This window comes from Thalassophryne amazonica, chromosome 17 (assembly GCF_902500255.1).
Source record: "Thalassophryne amazonica chromosome 17, fThaAma1.1, whole genome shotgun sequence".
NCBI classification, from domain to species: Eukaryota; Metazoa; Chordata; class Actinopteri; order Batrachoidiformes; family Batrachoididae; genus Thalassophryne; species Thalassophryne amazonica.
The window spans coordinates 29739522-29762957 of NC_047119.1; the positions used below are offsets into that span (position 1 = coordinate 29739522).

The window sequence follows — 23436 nt, forward strand, 5'->3', positions numbered from 1 at the left end:
TGTGCAGAGGCCACTGATACAGTATATAATACACAATCAACTAGCATGACATAATTGAGACAATTTGTACATTTGCACCTGCTATTCTCGTAATTATTACCATAGCGGTTGCAACAAAGAATCGTAATATGTCAAACTGCCACCACATAAAACCAAAACAATCCATGCGGCTCAATAGCACTGGGGTTAAGTATGAAAACTGTTGGTTGAAGAATTTTTTCTTCTCAAAAAGTGCTTGACATCATTCTCCCCCGTGAAGCCACTGGCCTCTTCTTTTTATTTGCTCCAACAATCCATTAATCATTATTCCACTCCATAATTTTTATCCGAGCACAGCTTTCTCATTTTCATTTTACGATTGCAGGAATACTCCCAGCGCACAGACACACTCCACTGCTTGCTTGTAGTTTTGGTTAAGGAGGAATCTGGGATTCCGCTATATGATTGCACCCGCTGTAAATCACAAGCTAAACAAATCTAACGTGCAAATGACATACAATCAGCGCAGCGGTGCACACCGGCTGGAATATACAAACTCTTACAGACGAATGAACCGGAGTTTAAATCTTCTTGTTGCAAGCAAGCGGCTGCACGTAACTAGAAGAGGCAGCAGCTCGTGCTAGTTTATGGTTATGCTTGTTAAACAGATACCAAACAAAATGCAAACACAGTGGATAATGAATGGAAAACTTGAGTTTTGTGGAATCTGTACATTGTGAAGCCGTCAAGAGAAATGTTTGCAGACGATGCACAAAAGTTCAAAGAGGAAAAATGTCTGGAAACACTGTGCGTTGCTTAAATATTTTATCACTGACTTGCAAAAACACCGGGTAAGTTAGACACAATTCACTGATCACAGGCAGCCAAAATGTTTAGTTCATTATGCAAGAAGAAAAAAAAAACTGGCTATGAACCATAAAGTGATGTGATGCTGAAACAAATGGAAAGAAATTCCAAATAACTTCACACAACCTTTAAAGAAAATCCAACATGTGCAGTAATTTACTGCAATTTAAACTATGAAGAAAATACACTCCCCCACACCTTTAATTTATAATGTATGAAGCAATGTGTAAAAAAAAACAAAAAAAAAACAGTAGTGACAACTGGCTGTACATCGAGTACATTAAAAAAAAAAAATCATGGAGTTTGAGGACTAGTCAGAGCATCGAGATATTCAGCAGAGTTTGTGAAGGTAAAACAAATTATTTTAATAGTCAGAAGAAAACATCTAAATCTGCGTATGACTGCACACGTTGTGTGCATCGCTCATAAAAACACATCAAAGCTGTGGAGAAAACATTCCAAAATAAAACTGGTTGTAACATTTGTGCTTCTCGATTATTTTAGTTCTACAAACTTGTGAAGCGTTCTTCGAAGATAAACGGCACCAGACCACAAAATCTGGAGCCGATTTAGGAGGCATTAAGCAAACTGGAAATGTGGGGAGGAGAGGACAATGGAAATGATGAAGATGAAGAATATATAGTCAAAACAGAGTGAAACACTCTTAAATTTAAAAGTGAAGAAAATACTGTAAATTCAGACAAAATGATGCAAAGTTTACAACGGCAGACTAACATACAAACACAAACATACACACAAGCTGAGGAGACTTCACAGGAAGCAGGACTGTCAGAAATGACTGATTATTTGAGCACGACGGGATTGATCCTGTTGACCCACAGCCTTTGTGTGAACTGCTCAGATTTTGCGTTTCTTCCACTCTGGTTCCTTGTCAGCCTCCTCATCCTCTTCTGAATCCTCAGCAAACAAGGTTTCTGGTTGTGTGCTACAAGGGTTTACATAAAAGAGTCATAAACATAAGAAAACACCCAGCTGACAGCTGTAAACAATAATGTCAATATGAACACATTAGTCATGAATTAATCCCGCCGAGGCTGCAGAGCTGTGTGTTGCAGCAGGCGAATGCTGGCTCTGCCTTTGACAGGGCTGGTGCTTGGAGGGATTTAGAGAGAGGATTTAGAGCTTTTATTGGTGCTTTTAATGGCACTTGCAGTAAAACAAAAGTGGCTGAAAAAGAGCTGCACCAGTGTTAAGATAACTGGCTGAGTGAGCGCGGCAGTGCCACGACGTAGACTGTGAGAGTTGGGCTGTCAAAGAGCTCAACAAACTGGCACAGGTGCGATCGTGTTCGGAGGGAAGCTGCAGTGCTGCAGTCAAGGCTTCCAACCCCCTCAAGGCCAAAGTTTCATTTCTTTATGAAACTCTTATGACAAAGAAACGGAATTGAGGGGTGATTGTTTACATTTACCCTGCCCCCCCATACTCCCATAAACTACAGATTGATCATCCCTGCACCGAATGGCACTGTACATCTACATGCCTTTGCACAGCCCCATTCCACTCTACTTATTTGACAGTGAACACAGGTTTGGCCATTTGTCTATTTGACTCCTTCACATCTTACAGAAGTTTTTTTTTTTTTCTTTCATTGCTGAACAAAAGAAAATGTCCATCATTGACCCCAGATCAAATTCCTTGTATGTGAGAACTTACTTGGCAATAAATTCGATTCTGATTACAGTTTAAATGTGAACTTTATTAGAACTAAAAAGATAACCAACCAACGTACATTACGCTGCCTTCACTCCAGTTGGTAGCTGCCATGTTGCATTGCTCAGCATTTGCATAAAATAATCTTCTTGTATAATTTGGCTCCACTTAGTTGGCAGCATAGCGACCACTTGCCTCTTTGTCGCTGTAAAACACCCACTCTGATTGAAAATGAAAGACAGCTGGTTGCTTTGCATGTCTCTTGTATCTAATGTGGCCAAGGGTGATGGGGGTCCCAGCCATAATTGATAGCACTGTCAATCACGTCGTCAGTGTCCTCTGGTGGACAAACTACGGAATGACAGTGTTATCAAGTGTTTTCTGCATTGTTCATTCTGTAAAATAAAAGTTTTCATATCAACAAAAACTAGAAGCACTCAGAGAGTGCAAACCTCCGCCAAGGCCATGGGGTCACTGACGCCATAACATCTACACGCCGTGGAATTATTGAACCTAAAAAAGTCTAACCATGATGTTTGCTCAGTAGTAAAAAAAGTTTTATCTGCTGTGACTGGATAGCATGTATCCTTAGCGCTTGGTATCACAGTTTATTGCAACTTGCACCTTTCCCAGAAGCTACTGTCATCTGAGCACTGATATTGATATTGCATGTGCTTATAGACAAAAACAAATAAGAGACAAAATTCAATTTATTATTCAACTAAACTGCAAATATATGAATTTTTTTTAACATTTATGAAACACTTCTCTAAACAAGGCCATAGGGTCACTGACCCTAAAGAGATTCCCTCCTTGGCACAGTGATCTATTCAACAATTCAGTGTTACAACCAAAACTATGATACATACACTTTTCTTTCCTTTATATTTGACATCACTGACCATGAAAACATACCACTAGAACTTGGAATCACTTTTATGTTTTTATTAGTTCAAAAGTTATTGTATAAAAACGATTTTTTGGTAATGGCGGTTTTCTTCTGGATCTAGCTCCATAACATTTGAAGCTACATCAAATCTGATGACACCTTACTGAATCAGTACAGATTCAGCTACAATTTGGTGTTAGTTGTGCATCTCTAGCTTCATTTGTCACCTCACAGTGACACATTTTCCATTTTCCCCATATTTTTGCATATTCTGGATCAACAGATCCGGAATCCGGATCCGATCATCACCAAACATTGTTGTTTGATAGAACATTTGACTATGTTACACCCTAATTTTTTTCAAGCCTTTCTGCCTTGTTTTTGTGGAGTTAGAAACTAGAATGTTAAAATTCCCCCTATCCCGCAATGGTGAAGAATCCTTTAAAAAATTCCTGGATCCGGATTGTGATCCGGATAACCACTAAAATTTAATCACTTGTTCCTCTTGTCATTTCTAACCACTCCACAAAACTTCATCAAAATCCGTTCAAAACTTTTTGAGTTATCCTGCTGACAAACAGACAAACAGACAGACAGACAAACAAACGCGACCGAAAACATAACCTCCTTGGTGGAGGTAATAACAGTGATACCAACATGTTTATGAAAGGCTCATATTGGCCAACTGATAAATATGTTAAACCCCTCAAGGCCTAGACAAAAATACAGGGAGAAAAATTAAAATACACAGATGGAGGTTCAAAGGAAAAAAAAAGAAAATGTACTTTTGTATCGAAAACATGTGTATTATGAAAATAGCTTCAAGTAGTATTCCGTATTGTATCATTGTTTAGGTACCTAAACAGCATGAAAACAGCAAAAATTCCATATGTCTTGAATTTTCTTGACCAAGTCTTTGAACGTTCAAGGTCAAGACATTGAAGACAAGGTCTGGGGAAAAAAAAAATAGACCGAGCTGCAGAGTAGCTGCTGAGGCAAGTTTGATCAAAGTCAGGCAGCTTCTTAGAATGAAGGAATTCCGTCTTTCCAGATGTTAATCTCTTATTTAGTGGTTTGTGATGGTGGAGGAGAGCAGCTATCGGTCCAACATTTCCCAATGGTGAACAACTGTGTTGATGACACTCTGGATGTTTTAAATTGCTGGTATTTTCTCACTCCGAGGTGGAAAGTTAAAGAGTATGACGGGATGTCAGCTGCTTCACTGTACTGCGCGCTACACCTGTATGACAGCATCAGTGCTCATTATGTTTTTTAGTTCATTTCATCAGGTTTTCTTTTGTTCCCCGTCTGTGTATCATCACAAGTATCTGATGTTTAACTGAAAAATGTGTGTGTGTGTGTGTGTGTGTGTGTGTGTGTGCCACGCCACATGCAGATTTCACTCACAGCTGTCTTCTACGGTTTGCACAGCTGTCGAGCCCGATAGCAATCTAAGGTAGTCCATTACTCTCCTTTCTGAAGCTTGAATGTGTGGCGGTAAAACTGCACAGAGTTAATTTGTTCATTTTGAGCCAAAAGTGGATAGATAAAAGCATCTTTTCTTACCTTTTGTATGCTGGTGCGACCCAGTACGGGTTCTCCGAGGCCTCCTTGGCGTGACGTAAGATGGCTTCGCGGGGGTTGCTGTCATCTGTTTTATCTAAAGCGATGTTCTTCACAATGAATGAAGACAAAGTGCCACCGTGAGCTGCCACTCTACCGCCCCGACCTGTGAGTGAACATCAATACTGACTTAGAGACGCGTTAAAAATCGAATCCGTTGGTGTTATATAGATGCTATGCAGGTTTGTAGTTAGCTAAACACTGACTGTAGCCTTATCGAGGCATCGTGGCCAAATCTATACATATGAGTAATTCTATGGTGACAGAATTACAATCAGAGCAAATTTTTAATAGGTGGCTACAATACGGCCAGATTTTGCTATCATTGATATTCCGTTACCACAGAAGTACACATACAACCCCTGGCAATAATTATGGAATCACCGGCCTCGGAGGATGTTCATTCAGTTGTTTAATTTTGTGGAAAAAAAGCAGATCACAGACATGACACAAAACTAAAGTCATTTAAAATGGCAACTTTCTGGCTTTAAGAAACACTATAAGAAATCAGGAAAAATAATTGTGGCAGTCAGTAACGGTTACTTTGTTAGACCAAGCAGAGGGAAAAAAAAATATGGACTCACTCAATTCTGAGGAAAAAATTATGGAATCACCCTGTAAATTTTCATCCCCAAAACTAACACCTGAATCAAATCAGATCTGCTCGTTAGTCTGCATCTAAAAAGGAGTGATCACACCTTGGAGAGCTGTTGCACCAAGTGGACTGACATGAATCATGGCTCCAACATGAGAGATGTCAATTGAAACAAAGGAGAGGATTATCAAACTCTTAAAAGAGGGTAAATCATCATGCAATGTTGCAAAAGATGTTGGTTGTTCACAGTCAGCTGTGTCTAAAGTCTGGACCAAATATAAACAACATGGGAAGGTTGTTAAAGGCAAACATACTGGTAGACCAAGGAAGACATCAAAGCATCAAGACAGAAAACTTAATGCAATATGTCTCAAAAATCAAAAATGCACAACAAAACAAATGAGGAGCGAATGGGAGGAAACTGGAGTCAACGTCTGTGACTGAACTGTAAGAAACCGCCTAAAGGAAATGGGATTTACATACAGAAAAGCTAAACGAAAGCCATCATTAACACCTAAACAGAAAAAACAAGGTTACAATGGGCTAAGGAAAAGCAATCGTGGACTGTGGATGACTGGATGAAAGTCATATTCAGTGATGAATCTCGAATCTGCATTGGGCAAGGTGATGATGCTGGAACTTTTGTTTGGTGCCGTTCCAATGAGATTTATAAAGATGACTGCCTGAAGAGAACATGTAAATTTCGACAGTCATTGATGATATGGGGCTGCATGTCAGGTAAAGGCACTGGGGAGATGGCTGTCATTACATCATCAATAAATGCACAAGTTTCCGTTGATATTTTGGACACTTTTCTTATCCCATCAATTGAAAGGATGTTTGGGGATGATGAAATCATTTTTCAAGATGGTAATGCATCTTGCCATAGAGCAAAAACTGTGAAAACATTCCTTGCAAAAAGACACATAGGGTCAATGTCATGGCCTGCAAATAATCAATCAATTCAATCAATCAATTTTTTTTTTATATAGCGCCAAATCACAACAAACAGTTGCCCCAATGCGCTTTATATTGTAAGGCAAGGCCACACAATAATTATGTAAAACCCCAACGGTCAAAACGACCCCCTGTGAGCAAGCACTTGGCTACAGTGGGAAGGAAAAACTCCCTTTTAACAGGAAGAAACCTCCAGCAGAACCAGGCTCAGGGAGGGGCAGTCTTCTGCTGGGACTGGTTGGGGCTGAGGGAGAGAACCAGGAAAAAGACATGCTGTGGAGGGGAGCAGAGATCAATCACTAATGATTAAATGCAGAGTGGTACATACAGAGCAAAAAGAGAAAGAAACAGTGCATCATGGGAACCCCCCAGCAGTCTACGTCTATAGCAGCATAACTAAGGGATGGTTCAGGGTCACCTGATCCAGCCCTAACTATAAGCTTTAGCAAAAAGGAAAGTTTTAAGCCTAATCTTAAAAGTAGAGAGGGTGTCTGTCTCCCTGATCTGAATTGGGAGCTGGTTCCACAGGAGAGGAGCCTAAAAGCTGAAGGCTCTGCCTCCCATTCTACTCTTACAAACCCTAGGAACTACAAGTAAGCCTGCAGTCTGAGAGCGAAGCGCTCTATTGGGGTGATATGGTACTATGAGGTCCCTAAGATAAGATGGGACCTGATTATTCAAAACCTTATAAGTAAGAAGAAGAATTTTAAATTCTATTCTAGAATTAACAGGAAGCCAATGAAGAGAGGCCAATATGGGTGAGATATGCTCTCTCCTTCTAGTCCCCGTTAGTACTCTAGCTGCAGCATTTTGAATTAACTGAAGGCTTTTTAGGGAACCTTTAGGACAACCTGATAATAATGAATTACAATAGTCCAGCCTAGAGGAAATAAATGCAAGAATTAGTTTTTCAGCATCACTCTGAGACAAGACCTTTCTAATTTTAGAGATATTGCGTAAATGCAAAAAAGCAGTCCTACATATTTGTTTAATATGCGCTTTGAATGACATATCCTGATCAAAAATGACTCCAAGATTTCTCACAGTATTACTAGAGGTCAGGGTAATGCCATCCAGAGTAAGGATCTGGTTAGACACCATGTTTCTAAGATTTGTGGGGCCAAGTACAATAACTTCAGTTTTATCTGAGTTTAAAAGCAGGAAATTAGAGGTCATCCATGTCTTTATGTCTGTAAGACAATCCTGCAGTTTAGCTAATTGGTGTGTGTCCTCTGGCTTCATGGATAGATAAAGCTGGGTATCATCTGCGTAACAATGAAAATTTAAGCAATACCGTCTAATAATACTGCCTAAGGGAAGCATGTATAAAGTGAATAAAATTGGTCCTAGCACAGAACCTTGTGGAACTCCATAATTAACTTTAGTCTGTGAAGAAGATTCCCCATTTACATGAACAAATTGTAATCTATTAGACAAATATGATTCAAACCACCGCAGCGCAGTGCCTTTAATACCTATGGCATGCTCTAATCTCTGTAATAAAATTTTATGGTCAACAGTATCAAAAGCAGCACTGAGGTCTAACAGAACAAGCACCGAGATGAGTCCACTGTCCGAGGCCATAAGAAGATCATTTGTAACCTTCACTAATGCTGTTTCTGTACTATGATGAATTCTAAAACCTGACTGAAACTGAAAATAAGTAGTCCGGATCTTAATCCAATTGAAAATCTTTGGTGGAAGTTGAAGAAAATGGTCCATGACAAGGCTCCAACCTGCAAAGCTGATCTGGCAACAGTAATCAGAGAAAGTTGGAGCCAGATTGATGAAGAGTACTGTTTGTCACTCATTAAGTCCATGCCTCAGAGACTGCAAGCTGTTATAAAAGCCAGAGGTGGTGCAACAAAATACTAGTGATGTGTTGGAGCGTTCTTTTGTTTTTCATGATTCCATAATTTTTCCTCAGAATTGAGTGATTCCATATTTTTTCCTCTGCTTGGTCTAAAAAAGTAACTGTTACTGACTGCCACAATTTGTTTTCCTGATTTCTTATAGTGTTTCTTAAAGCCAGAAAGTTGCCATTTGAAATGACTTTAGTTTTGTGTCATGTCTGTGATCTGCTTTTTTTCTACAAAATTAAACAACTGAATGAACATCCTCCGAGGCCGGTGATTCCATAATTTTTGCCAGGGGTTGTATATGGTGACAGCTCTTGTCTTGCATTCTATCTCCTCCCTCACTGTAGCTAGACCTGTCGAATGTGTCAACCCTTGGGACATTTTGGTGGTGCTGGGGTGTTCGTGAAAGAGAATTTACTGTACATATAACAGGGGTGGCCAAGTTCGGTCCTCAAGAGCCACCTTCCTGACACTCTTAGTTGTCTCCCTGCTCCAACACACCTGAATCCAATGAAAGACTCATTAAAAGTCTGCTAACGAGTCTTTCATTGGATTCAGGTGTGTTGGAGCAGGGAGACAACTAAGAGTGTCAGGAAGGTGGCTCTCGAGGATCGAACTTGGCCACCCCTGACATATAAGTAAAAAAGCTTCAATGTGAGATCCCTCGTACCCGTGTTGTAGCCCTGCAGTAAAACCAGCATAAACCCAGAGTAGAGAGGATCATGCTTCACCTGAAGTGTACTAGCGTCCTGGGTAGTCTTCAAAACATATGATCCTTTTGAAAAGATAACCTCAAACCAGCTCCAATCTTGTCATAGATACGTGGCATCACACTTTGGAGCCTTCATACTCTTGGAGTATACAGGCCCTGGGGACTGCTGGTGTTGGTGCTTATATCTCCAGTTTCCAAAATGTGAAGCAAATGAGAGTCGACTTGCCCTGGATGAGACACCATTCCGACGCAGATTACTTCGCCAGTCACAGCCAGTAACCAATTACAGTAAGGTGGACTTGGACAACGCACAGACAGATAGCATGAGTGGGGTTTCAACCCAGATATGCACATTGTATCATAAAAGCATATATATGTTTGTTTGTTTTTTTTGTTTAAATTATTAAAATGCAGGAAAAAAAGAATCTAACAGATATTTATATAATATAAAAAAAACAAACATATGAGCTAGAATATAAAAGCATTTTATTATGTCCGCCAAGGATGTAATAAAATCATTGGCGTTTGTTTATTTATTTGTTTGTTTGTCTGCCTGTTAGCAGGATTACGTCAAAACTACTGCACAGATTTTGACAACATTTTCACCACAGATAGATATTAGGACATGAAAGCCTCCATTAAATTTTGAACGTAATCTGGATCCGGATTCTAGATCAAGTTTCACTTTATATAGGCTTTGAAGGATTACTGTTAGCAAGATTACTTCAAAACTACTGCACAGAATTTGATGAAATTTTCACCACAGATGCATATTAGGCCATGAAAGACTCCATTAAATTTAGGAGGTGATCTGGATCCGGATCCTGGATCAAGATTTCACTTTATATAGGCTTTGAAGGATTATGTCAAAACAACTTCACCCATTCACACCAAATTTGCACCACAGATAGATATTATGGCCTAGAAGACTCCACTGAATTTTGGAGGTGATCCGGATCCGGATTGGCGGACATCAGAAATCTCTGATTTCTCTTGTTTTTACTGTTGTGCCACTTTGGTGTTACTGGTTTATTTGATGTTTTAACTTTTTTTGCTTCTGCTTGTAGGAATCCAGACAACCGCCAAAGTTTACCTTACCCTCATGCAACGCCACCTCACAAAGAAGGTAAACAACATAAAGACAGCCTGTCGCGTAAAACCAAAGGCCTGCTATCAAAAAGTCAAACATTTTTATGTTTGTGTCTTTCTTGTAAGCTCTGTATCTCCGCATTGTTTCACATGTATATACAAAGGAGTGACAATCTATAACAGCAAAGTAAACACAAATAAACAGATATACTGAAAAAAAAAAAAAAAATCTTTAAATAACTCCGTATATTTGTGTGGCCTCCCTCGTTGCACTGGACCTTCACATCAAAACTTTTCATTGCCAATATTTCTACATTTCATATTTAAGTCGAGATATATTTTCCCAACTGAGGATTGTTTATTTTTTTATTTTTTTATTTTTTTTTACACAGTTCGGTGAAAACGCCCAAACTTGTAAGCTATGTGGCCCTGAAGAAATCAGCGAAAAGAAAAGCACAAAGCACCAAGGCAACAATAAGACAGCTGGAAAAGAGCAAAGAAGCGAATATTATCTGGCACCTAAGAGTTTTGGATGGGTGACGTCGTATCCGTCATCAGATGTCCTGTAGGTGTGTGTGTGTGTGTGTGTGTGCTCGAGGATAAAAAATAAACAGACGGTGGATGCACTCCAGAGAAACATCACAATGCATCCTTAAATCCCGGCGGTTCAAAAATATGAGGCAACAAGTCTACTGTGAGGTTTTTGTTTTTTTTGTTTTGGTAGGGCACCTGGGAGCAGAGCTGTTAAAGCGCTCGACTTCAGCTCTGTTGTGTAACAACGAACACATCAACAACGCACTTTTACATCTGTGTCGAGCAGAACCAACAATCCAACCAGTTAAGATACTAATCCATTAAAATTTTTCCACTCTCAAGTCACACACACAATACTTTTAGAATATCGTCCTGTGCAAAGGTATCAAACACTCACATATTTGAGTTTAAGTTCCTTTATCAGAATGTCAAGAAAAGATCTTCTTTTGGCTCGCTCCATATGTTCTGTCACACCAACCACCTCGGGACATCTATGAACCTCCGTATCCTCAGCATCCTTCTGTGTTCCTCTGCCCACATCCAAATCATCTCAATCTCGCCTCTCTGACACTCATCACCATCCCAACTGCACTGTCCCGTGGACATGCCCATTCCTGATTCTGTCCATCCTTTTCACTCTCAAGGAAAATCTCACCATCTTCAGCTCTGCCTGTGTTCTTTACTCAGACCCTTCACCTCTAAACCCATTAACATAACATCACTACAGTCTTGTGAATTTGCTGGAAAAGAAGCCTGACGATGTTTGTGCAAAGGCAAGTCGACAAATACAGGATGCATTGCAGTGGCTCAAATCTTACCACACCCACCATACAGTTCAGATCTCACACCCTCCGATTATCTAAAGGGACACTGTCACACTAATGATACAAAGGTGCCAGGAGCTGTGCGTCCTTGGTGCCGAGAGAAGACACCAGATTTCTTCACTGAAGGGATGCAAAAACTTATCCAGCGTTGGCCCAAGTGTGAGGAAAGGGAAGGTGACTACATGGAAAAGTAATGACACTGCCTGATGGAGAACATTCCGAGCTTTAAGCAGATATGCGATTCAAGTGAGCATCTTGTTTGCTATTGAAATAATCGCGTGGGGTAGACCTTTTCAGCCGACTCTCGTATTTAAACTCATCTGTCTTCTCCACCTCACGCGTCACACTGTGCCCCCCCCCCCCCCACCCGTTTGCTCCTTCTCATTCACATATACGGTATGTACTTTGTCTGGTATTTCTCGAGTTTATAAAATTTATTTCGTCCTCATCGACAACTGTCTTTGTGTTGTCAAGTACTAGCAGATTAGATTAGATAGAACTTTGCTGATCCCTAGGGAAGACTCCCTCAGGGAAATTGAGGTTCCAGCAGCACTCTATAGCAGCACACAAGGTAAGAAGCACACAGAATATCAAAAGTGGAAGTAAAAAGAAAAACAGTTTGCAAATATAAATACATAAATATAACTACCAGATATATGGATCAATACTGGTTTGCTGGCTACTACTGTTCCTCTCATTCCCGACTTCTGTGGAATGCTCTCCTGGTCTCGGTGAGACTTTGGGATTCTGTGGAGATTTTTAAGAAAAGACTTAAGACACATCCTTTTACCCAGTCTTATGGCTTGCATCCTTTTTTCATTCTTTTAAGTTCTTTTACTTTTTATTGTGAACTTTTAATTGTGTTTTTTTGATGTTTTAATTTTATTTTACATTGTTTTTTTATTATTTTATATTGTTCTTGAGCTGTTTTTATGTAAGGCGCCTCGTTGGCGCAATATAAATTGAATAAAGTGATATTGAAAATTGTCTTCCTGTTACTCCTCCTCCCTCCGAGTTGTACAGTCTGATGGCCAGAGGGACAAGGCAGTTTTTCAGTCTGTTGGTCCTGCAGTACATGTAAAAGTAAAAAATATATCTTTATTAAAAAAACTTTTTTTTACTATGAATGTTTGGAAATTGAAAATTTGACTTTTTGTTTACCCACCACATTTTCCCACATAAATCTACTTTTGCACAACAGTGATTGTTTCTTAAACCATGCGTGTTCTCATTTCAACCCCAGTCTGACACCACAACTTTACATCTTTGCTTTGAAATCTGCACAAGCAATTTTTCTAGACCACACCTGTGTAATATTTTTGTCAAATATTCTTGACAACTCCTGTCTGTATGAACTCAGTCAAGACAAAACCAACCTAAGTATCAGATGATATTGTATATGACTATGTTATTATATACTGTATATATTCCCAAACTCTTATCACGTTGTTTGATGTACATCACCTGGTCCGGAAACAGGAGGTTCAGGCTTGTGGGACTTCTTGGGGTCGAGCCGGTCCTTTTCCAGCTGCTTGCGTGTACTACGCTGACGAGCCTCTCTGAACATGGGCAGGGCGTGAGCTGGACACACAAAGAACAGACAGTGATGACTTGCAGGTACTTCAAACAGTAACTTCACACAATAACAGATGACCTTTCAACAACTCGCCACAGTCGCCGGCGTCTTTCAGGATCTGTGCACGACACCTCACGGAGTATTTTATAAACAAATACACGTGCACCTGTTCCCCTGCGCCAGCATCTTTCTGCTGTCGTGCACATCGCCATATTCATTATATCGCAGTGTTTAGTCTCAGACAATCGCTCTGTTGCTCTTCACACTTTGGTGAACATGATGACAATAAAAGCCGGCAGCACTTAAAGACACATGAGTGCATGAGTGAATGTGTCCACAAGTAAACGTGAATGAGTGCCCTCGAATGTGTGTGAATAAGAGTGACTTTCTGTGCTCGTGTAAAGTGAGTGTATGCCCTGCTCTTATCTTCACGGCTTACAAAGAGACACTTTAGGAAAGGGTTCAGATGAAGCGATTTTCCATTCAGGAGCCGTGCCGCTGTTCACTGCTAATTCTTCTTCCTCCACGCTACATTAAGCAAAAAGGTACTGCTAACAGATTCCCTCGCTTTTCCCAATGGGCCATCACTTGCTTCCTGACGCCTTCAATTTTCCAGTGCCAGGGCATCAAGTCATCAAGTGCGTCACTCGCCGCTTGTGGCAGCCACATGCCTCTCTATTTCACACCCTGTTGGCATGGCAATGAAATCACATGATGCATATGGAGGCAGTTGGCCAAACAATAAGTCGTGTGTGAATTGGGTCTTGCAGCCGATTGGGGGAAAGTCTTGGCAGCTGTTCTGCTCTTGAAGGTTCATGACTTCAGCGTGGGGGTGAGGAGAGTGATGCACGCGCAAAAGAGATGATGGCCTCGTGTGCCGATGATATGACGGGATGAGTGGGGGGGTGGGAACGAGACCACTTTGTGAGGCGTGTTTGCACTTCTTGACATGTGCACCAGCAGAAGATCACGCCAGCACAAAGTGTCTCCAACGTGATCCTGCGTGACTGGAGGCCACGCTGGTGACACGTGGCATGATGCCCTGCAGAGGCTGATCCACTCATATGGACCGCGCTGCACCAGCTAATGATACTGTGAAAGCCGCTGACAATTTGGGACCATTCTTCCTACTAGGGCAAAGCGAGGTACAGAGCAACACGAGATTTCTTGCTAGATTACACCCAACGGAGCCGTGGTTTTCATGCTGGTGCACTGGTATTAACTAATTTGTCCCATAAACCAGCAAAAAACAAAAAACAAAAACTGGTCTAGAGAGTGATGGTCAGACTACCTCACGTGGTGTGCTCATAAAGCACAAACACTCACAGGGGCAAAGGAAAAAACTAAACTGTAGCTGAGACTGACTGTGGAAATCAGCTGGACTCAGTTTTCACAGGGGATCCAGAGTTTAAACATAGTTTAAAATGAAAATGAAAATGTGGACAGCTGATACATCAAGATGCAAAATAACCCATGTATTACAGACAGAATGCACCACAGTGCATTTCCAGTTAAGAGTCAGCATCAACAGTTTTTAACTTACCTTTAAAAGTACTGCAGGTTGCTGAGACTCTGAATTTGCACGAGACCCACCTCAAAGGGCAGCTGAAACCACTGCATATTACTTGTATGTACTATGGTCAGTGAACAATCTTCATACACAGCTTTATCTCTTCTGTTTGATGATGTGTGTGCCTTGTGCACCGAGCGTACAGGTGTCTTATATGTGAAGACAGGTGACGCTCTGCTTTATGTTGTGACCACAACATACCCATGGCTAATTTGGTGACTTATTCCAGCACCCTGGTTTTTGTTTCTGCTGTACTTTAATAGCAGAAAAGACTATGACATGCCCCCAAAATATTTTTGTCACACATTATAGACTATGTATTTTAAACTGTCAAGATAGGGCCCCTTCTCTCACAGTTGCTGGTCTGAGACTGAGTATGTCTGAAAGTTTTTTAGCACGAGATAACAATCTAGAGAAGACGACTGCAACCAGATGAGTGACAATGAAAAACAGCGAGCATATAAATGAGGTTTGGATTGCATTATGAACATGTTCCTCGTGTCATACTCTCTGGCAAAAGGAGATAAGCTGCTGTAGTTTTAGTTCCTCTATGTTTGTGCATGTGGGTTAACTTTTATATGTATTTCAATGTGATTGAGATGAGCCTCACATGCTTTGTCCTTACACGAGAGTTTGGGGTTTTACTCATGGCAGTAGACTGGTGTCAACATGAAGTTTACATCTGTGTGTTTTCATAGAACCAGAGAGCAGCTCAACACTGATTCAACATTGAAAACACATAAATACACGCCTGCCTTTTCCCCCTTCAGCTTCTTTTTGGCCTTAAAAACACGAGTAGGCACACGTGAAAGTATCTGTGTCACAGATACTTCCACATGTGCCTGCACATAATTTCATGTGTTCCTTTTGTAAGCAGTTTTACCTCTGGAACATATTTGACATCCGCTGTACTCTGCACTTGCAGATGTGCAAAATATAATTTGCTGTTTGATGTCTCTTAATGGAATAAACTACTGGATGGCTTGGAGCAAAAAACAACCCATCCAAAAAAGAAATAGACGATCTAGATTACTTCAGTATTTGTTTATAGAGGAATTGAAGATGAGTGAAATTTTATGCCTTGTACAATCAGCCAAAGATCAACTTTCTTGGAAAGTAGGGATAAAGCAAAATGATATCCAGGCAGAGCTTTTACAGTTGTAGTCTAATTTTTATTTATTCAATAACAATAATAATAAAACCAGTCTGTGGCCTTACGAGAGACTGGCGTCCTGCCCAGGGTGTACCCAACCTCACGCCCTATGACTGACTGCTGGGATAGGCTCCAAGCCCCCCCCCCGCATGACTCTTAGTTGGAGTAAGTGGGTATAGAAACTGGATGGATGGATGGATGGATGAATGGAAAATAATAACCACATCGTAAGTGCTCAGAGAGAACAGCAACGCCAAACGTACCATAAAATGGCCAATTGTCCTAAATAGATTTGATCTTGATCATTGATTGATCCTAAACAAACTCAAACCACTTCTTCTCATCCACAGCCCCAATGTACCGGCCAAATGTGATTAATATTCATATTTAGTGTCTTACAATATCTTGCTAAAACATACATAGTTACCACTAATAATACAAACAACAAAAATATTAAGAATAATAAAAGCTGTGTATAACCTAATAGGATTTTTCCTGAAAAAGAAAGGGCAGCTGCTACAACAACAACAACAAAAAATTAACAGAAAGGAAGAAGCAATAACACACTGATCCAGTTAGCAAAATATGAGGATTTCTAACACAGACAGCAGATCAGAGGTTATAGATGGTAAATGGTCTGCATTTATATCGCACTTTTCCATCTGCATCAGACGCTCAAAGCGCATTACACATCAATGCCTCACATTCACACCAATGTCAGGCTGCTGCCATGCAAGGCGCCCACTGCACACCGGGAGCAACTAGGGGATTAAGGACCTTGCCCAAGGGCTCTTAGTGATTTTCCAGTCAGGCGGGGATTTGAACCGAGGATTCTCTGGTCTCAAACCCAAAGCTTAACCACTAGACCATCACCTCCCCTAGGTCACCATAGCTCACAGCTGGTCTGAAAACTTTCTGTTGACACTGCAATTATTTTTAAAATCCATGCTCACAATTAACACACCTGCTGGCGAGTCATTGCAAACGGTCACACTTACTGCACTGCTGCACATTAAATTCCATAACAGATAAACTGACAGACAGGAGGTTGCTGGGACTCGGTTTAACACACGGCAGGTGTGATTATGTGTGTCTAACGGCTTACTTACGCGTGATGATGTAATCTTGTGTTAGCAACTCCGCATGCTTCTCTTTCCGCTTGTTCTTCACTACACACAGCTTAGCGCCCCTGAAAAAGAGCCAGAATGCTGCTATTCAAAGGTGTCATATGATGGAGAAAGGACGGCATTATTTTCCTCTTTTTAAGACCAGAGATCTCTTAATCCTGGCCTCGGGGACCAGAAGACCTGTACAATTCCCATCACTCTATAAATATGTGGCACTATTGTAGCAATTATTACAATAACGGGTGCAAATGCACAGCTATGTCATCCACTGTTGTAATAAATGTAACATAACTAATGTGACCGCAGATTCTTAGCAAAAATCACTATAGTACATATTTTTTTTAAATAGCAAAAGTCTAATTATATTCCTTTGCCAATATGGAGTAAAATTATTTTCCTTCATGCACATTTTCAGATGGTGTGGTACAACCATATGGTTTCACTTAAATCTACCAAACAGTTGAGAAGGAATTATGTTGTATCATATGATGTTCAAATAAGATGTTGGATTAGAACTATTTTCTATCTTGCACATCTTCATACTGTGTGCAACCATTGCGCGTAGTTTAAGAGGAGGTGCGGTTACAAGATTCCTGGAGAGACACGGTGGCTCCAATATAACCTACACATTTTTGTTTGGGCGAGTTATAACAATGTAATAATCACTACAATAGTGATTGCGTTTCTGATGCAATTTGTGAGACATTGTAATCATTAGGAAAGTGATTATCTGACTAAGAATCTGCTAACAGACTTACCTGTGGAAAGAGGCATTAGTAACATTACTAACATTTATTGCAGCAATAGATGGCTCAGCTGTGCCCTCGCGTATTTCTCATCTGGCTTTCACTTTCTGTTTTTCTGTTTACCATTTGTGATGACAGTTGTGAAATAATTTTGCCCGATATCATCTTTCATTTGACACACAATTCAGCACCAAGCTAACCAAACCTTTATACAGGCTTAAACTGCATTATAACCAGGCATGCACATAACTGGTACTCATGGTGCTTGTGCATGCTAAAAATAAATCATGCACAGCCGAAAACACAAGGACTTCATAGGAGAAAAGCAATGACAGATTGTAGGAAAAGTGTTTCCTCTCTGTGTGCTGTCTGCTGTACATTAATGATTTTTAGCACACACAAGCATGATGAGTACCAGTTATGTGCACCACTGGTTATAACTCGTTCTTTTGGGCTATTTTTTAAGACATCCATTCATCAACATGCACGTTAATGTCTGGTGTAAATATACCTGTGGCTTTTAACTGGGTCATAGTAGACTTTGACTAGTCCATTTCCAGTTCCCACCATTATCTGATTGAGCTTGGGGTGCCACAGGCAGCGGACCACGCTCTGTAAAACACACACACAAACACAAAAGGCACAAAACACAGTTAAATCTCTCTTTGTAGCTGATTTACATGTGAGGAAGGGAAGATAACGGCGCACAGCACTGTGGCTGGGAACAACACTCCTGTGGGTCAGATTTGTGGTTCTCAGCTGACAAAAGTCACATTTTACAAGTATTCCAAGCCTGTGAGTGAGGCAGGTTGGTTGTGGTACAGTGGGGATCCGTCCCCGTGTGCTCTGCTGTGCTGGTTGACTATATTTGGTTGTTAGGATGAGGGCTGGATCCTTCAGTCTGTGTGTGACAGATGGCGCTGTGCCAATAGGCAAATGTGACCACATTTATCCAGAGGTGTGTGTGTGTGAGAGAGAGAGAGAGAGACACAGATGCAGTTGTTCTGTAGTGATGAAGACCCTCTGTTCATTTTGTCATGTAAGGGCTGTACACTATACGTGTTTGAGGTGTGACAGATTGTTCACACACTCTGTGATCACATGTACACGTTTTTACTACCAACAGCAATCTATTATTCTATCCTACCAAGTGGAGACTTCTGTTTCTGGTCATTAAAAAAAAACAAAAAACAGAAGATTTACCTTTAATGCATTATTCCATACTATTACTGCAAATGTGCTTTAATTTTTTTTTTTAATTCTAACAGGGGACTTCAATCTTTGTCTGATCTCTGCCTATCAAAGTGGGTCCTCCACATACTGCACTGGAAGTGTCTGTGAAAATCAAAGTGTATTAACACACGTCTTGTACTGTAATGAATATAAGGCTGCAGAAATTTGTAATAAGAGTGAGACTGTGTATCTGGATCAGAGAATGCGATCTGTGTGTGTGTGTGTGTTGCAGTGGGTGGGGGGGGTGCGCATAAGGACAGGCGTGGAGGATGGGGGTGGGTACAACTATGACTGACGGTGAAAAGCTGCTTAACGCACAGCTGTTCAGCTCCCCGATAGGATACCCATGCAAGGAGTCTCAATCACACAAACATGTGCAAGGACAGACTAGTACACATACTCGAGTAGTGATGCACACTCGGACACATGCCTGAGTGCACATCCACAGTGCACGATCAGGGCAGTAGCTCTGTGGCAGTATATCATGGGATAGACAAGGGCTCGTGTGCTCAAACCAGATACTGCCCTGGGAGATCTGGGGTATACTTAGTCCTTCTTACAGCTTTGTCCTCTGTCTATGTCCTTGATCTGTCTCTCCATCGTCTTTGTGTCCGTGTCTCTGTGTTTTGCTGTCATTTTCATCCTCATTTGTCTCTTTGGTTTATCATGTTTATCCCCTGGTTTTGCATTCGAGTCACTTTTGTGTTCCACGTTACTTTTCTGCTTTTGTTCCTTGATTTAGTTCTTGGTTATTGTACAGTTCTGATTATAGTTTGATTATTGATTGCCTCTTTTTAAGTGTTAGTTCTTCATGTTAGTTTTCCATATGTTGCACTTTGCACACTTTTGAGTTCCATGGTTGTTTTTGCTTTTGTGTACTTGGTTTTGTGAGTCCTACATCCTTGGTTATGTTTTATTATTAGGTTTTATTTCTAATCACCTTCAGATGTCTGATTAGGTTTTTTTTGTCACCTTCTGTTTGTTTGGTTGTCACGTGTGTCTTTTGTTCTGGCTCCCTTAGTTTGCACACCTGTTGTTTATTAGTTCGTCAGTATTTAAGCACTCACTTGCTCTCTGTTAGTTGTCAGATTCTCGCATTGTCTGTAAGTATATTTATGGTTTCAGCTATTTACCCAATGTCAACAAACCCGTTTTGTTTAGTGTTACTTTCCATGCATTTTCACTGTTTTGTGCCACCTCCGTCTTTGGATTTACTTTTTGCGCTCATTTAGCCTCATGAACTTGTTGGAATGTTTGCACATTTCTTGGACAATAAATCACCTGGGTTTGGACATCACCTGTTTGATCACCGTCTGCAATTTTGGGTTCATTACAACAGCTTACCACAACACAAACATTATACACACACATCACCAACATTATTAAATGGAAAATTAGATCAAGAAGTGGCAGTGGCTTTGGTGGACACCCCACCAAGGCTTTGGAAATGATCGAAACTTTAAAAAAAAAAAAGAAGCTCTTTTCAAGCTATGTGCAACTTCAAAACCATAACACAGAAGGAAGACGTGTCAGCCTCATTCACAGTCATACAAAATCCTTTCTGCAGGGTTGTGTGGATTTGTGATTATTTGAGATTCATAACTTAACTGCTGTTAATCAGAAAATAGCAACTCATGTCTCTGATTTAGTACATTTCTACACTAAAACGGTGTCTCTATCACTAACAGTGACATCTGTTTCTACTTTCTCAGCATCCACCAACCATCCAGCAGGTGGCAGACACATCTATCAGACATTATATAAGCAAACCAAAGTTGCTTTTTGGATTAATGTGGTCCAACAAGGTTCACCAAATTTTAATGTATTTATGAGCAGGGGCGCCGACAGGAATTTTGGGCCCTATGAAAAGAAATCGTACTGGGCCACCCCCACATTATTTTGTCAGTATTATAATTTTATTAGGGGCATCTCTGGACCCCTAGAATCCTTCTCCTTATTCTCCCCTATTTGGCACCCTGTTTATGAGCACTTGTTTATTATCTGGAAAGCATCTTTCATACAAAAAATTTAGCTCAAAGTGCTGTATACCAACATAAATCATTTAAAACAAATGAAAGAATTAAAATAAGAACACATTTTCAATTTTCCAAAAGGCTCCCAACAATACCTAACTATTTCAAAAAGAAATGAGATAAAATAAAAAACACATTTTAAACATCAGAAGGCGATTAAGATGGCAGATGATGAGAAAGAATATAATAAAGTTCCATCAAATAAAATGATAAAGTGATTAAAAGTTTAGCACTAACAAATACAGTTTTACCTGTGATCTTGAAAGCACAAAAGATACAAGACAGTCCAATTTGTAGGACTGTTTTCAACAATTTTGAACCTCATACACCAATATGTGAAAGTGGTCATGTGGTGAAAGCATCCTCATAAAATCCGAGTTCCTTGTCAACTTAATCTGGCAACACCCTGTTTGTAATGTTTATCATTTTAATTATTTGATCAACACATATTTCCTACTTACAGATAAATGAAGTGTTTGCCGCTTCCCAATCTGAACCTGATTTGAAAGTATATATCACCAGAGTGGTACTTTTTTTAAAACTAACCAATATTCTTAAGTTTATCTGAATTGATATTAATCCAGAAAAGAGCAGATCAGCACAGATGTCAGGAAAACAAACAAAAAAACTGTGAAAAATCTGTTGTGTTCGTTGTCATGCCAAATGCTATTCACAGCTGCCAACGTGTATCAGCAAATACAGTGCACATCCCAAATGGCTCAAAGCTGAATGCATCGACTTCACTGTAAATGCAAGTTCAACCCAGTCTGTCAGGGTTGTTAGGCAATGCAACGATCCCCCGAGGACACGACAGAAATTCTGTTCCACGCAACAGGTACAATTAAAGTTAGAGAAATTCACACAGTGCAATGTATATTGTGTACTATAGATCAGCTCAACATGAGACACTTAACAAGCACCGCGGGGTAACTGCAGTTCAGTTAAAAAGCCCATTTAAATAAATTCACTTCACAGTTATTGCTTTCATCACTTGTCTTTCATTTTTGTCTGTCTTCGTGTTGTTTTGGTGGTCGGTCCCTCCTGACAGAAGTTGTCAGTCGGCTTTGAGTAGGATGTTGTAGGGTGATCGGGAAGGGCGGATGGGGGTCACACACGCACACCACATTCACTCACGCACTACATACCTTCTGTCCTGCAAGAATAAATTGCATATATGTGTATTAATGTTCAGAAATGGTTCTGCCAATGTGCCATTTATCATTACTATATATGCAGACAGGGGAAAAAAAAAACAAAAAACAAAATAATATATATATATATTTAAAGCCTCCTCACAACCAAATAAATCAAACTATCAGCAGCCAAACAAATCCAAAAGAAACAACACAACTGCTCTTCTGGGTCCACCTCAGATGATTCCACTGAGACGTCCACAGTCAGGCTCAGTCTAGTAAAACAGTAAGACTGCAATCCAGCTATTCAGAGCAGCGAGTTTAGGAAACCCTGTTTCTGCTTCGTGTCCACAAAATGACATTACATCACAGAGATGGAAACCTCAAACAGACTGTTCTCCAGTAGCAGCCGCCTTCTACGTCCATTCGCATTAAAACTATGATAAACGCCCATTACCTACGCCGATTATGAAATCATTATGGAGCACTAATGCGACAATACTCACAGCCATATCCTTTGTTTTATTTGCAAGAAAGTTTATTCGAATGTGTTTAGCTACTGTCAAACTGAGCTACAAAGGTCAGCTAAGTGCTGGAGAGACAATGATAATTTGAGTTTCAGCTACATACAGCTCCCATACTGCCAAGAAAGTGTAATTGGTCTTACTGGAACAATTGGTTTTTACAACTGGCAGGACTTACTGGCAAGATGTGCAACACAAAGCTCTGAACGCCTTTCCAGCTTTCATTGTTGCCTGATTATAGTGAGGTTAAAAGACAAAGCATTGGTATCAAAGGCATCCTAAGAGCACAGCACAGACCGTGACAGCTCACTGTTTCAGGGTTGTACTCATACTAGGTCTGGTTGTCTTTTACCATGTCAGGGTATGATTGCCCCACACTTGCAGTGCATGCTGCAGGAGCTAACACATTTACTACAGCACAAGCTGATTTCTGTTTTGAGCAACAGCATGTGCCCTCACAAAATTGCCAGATCACTGCAACAAAACCAGCCAAACAGACAGTAAACACCAGCCCAGCAACAATAAAAGGCCTGACACACACACACACACACAAAAAAAAACATCTTAGGACCAGAAATGGGAAAAAAAAACCAAAAACATTAGAAGTGCTCACAGGCAACAGTACGTATAGTTTGCAATACTTGAAAAGTAGCCAATTCTGCAGAAAATCACAGACTTGGCAACACAACTCCCACACCACAACAATGGAGTTTGAAACATTATTGACTTGTGAGCTATTCTA

General features: G+C 40.3%; 1 protein-coding gene across 1 annotated transcript in view; it reads right to left on the reverse strand.

Annotated features, from left to right (window-relative positions):
* Positions 1-790: 790 nt before the first annotated feature.
* LOC117529259 (WD repeat-containing protein 70) overlaps positions 791-23436 on the reverse strand; it is a 94629-nt gene continuing 71983 nt past the window's right edge. Inside the window, 5 exon segments of the mRNA XM_034191992.1 lie at positions 791-1792; positions 4973-5135; positions 13064-13180; positions 17008-17087; positions 18283-18383. Of these exon segments, the coding sequence (XP_034047883.1) occupies positions 1705-1792; positions 4973-5135; positions 13064-13180; positions 17008-17087; positions 18283-18383 (549 nt within the window). The 3' untranslated portion in view covers positions 791-1704.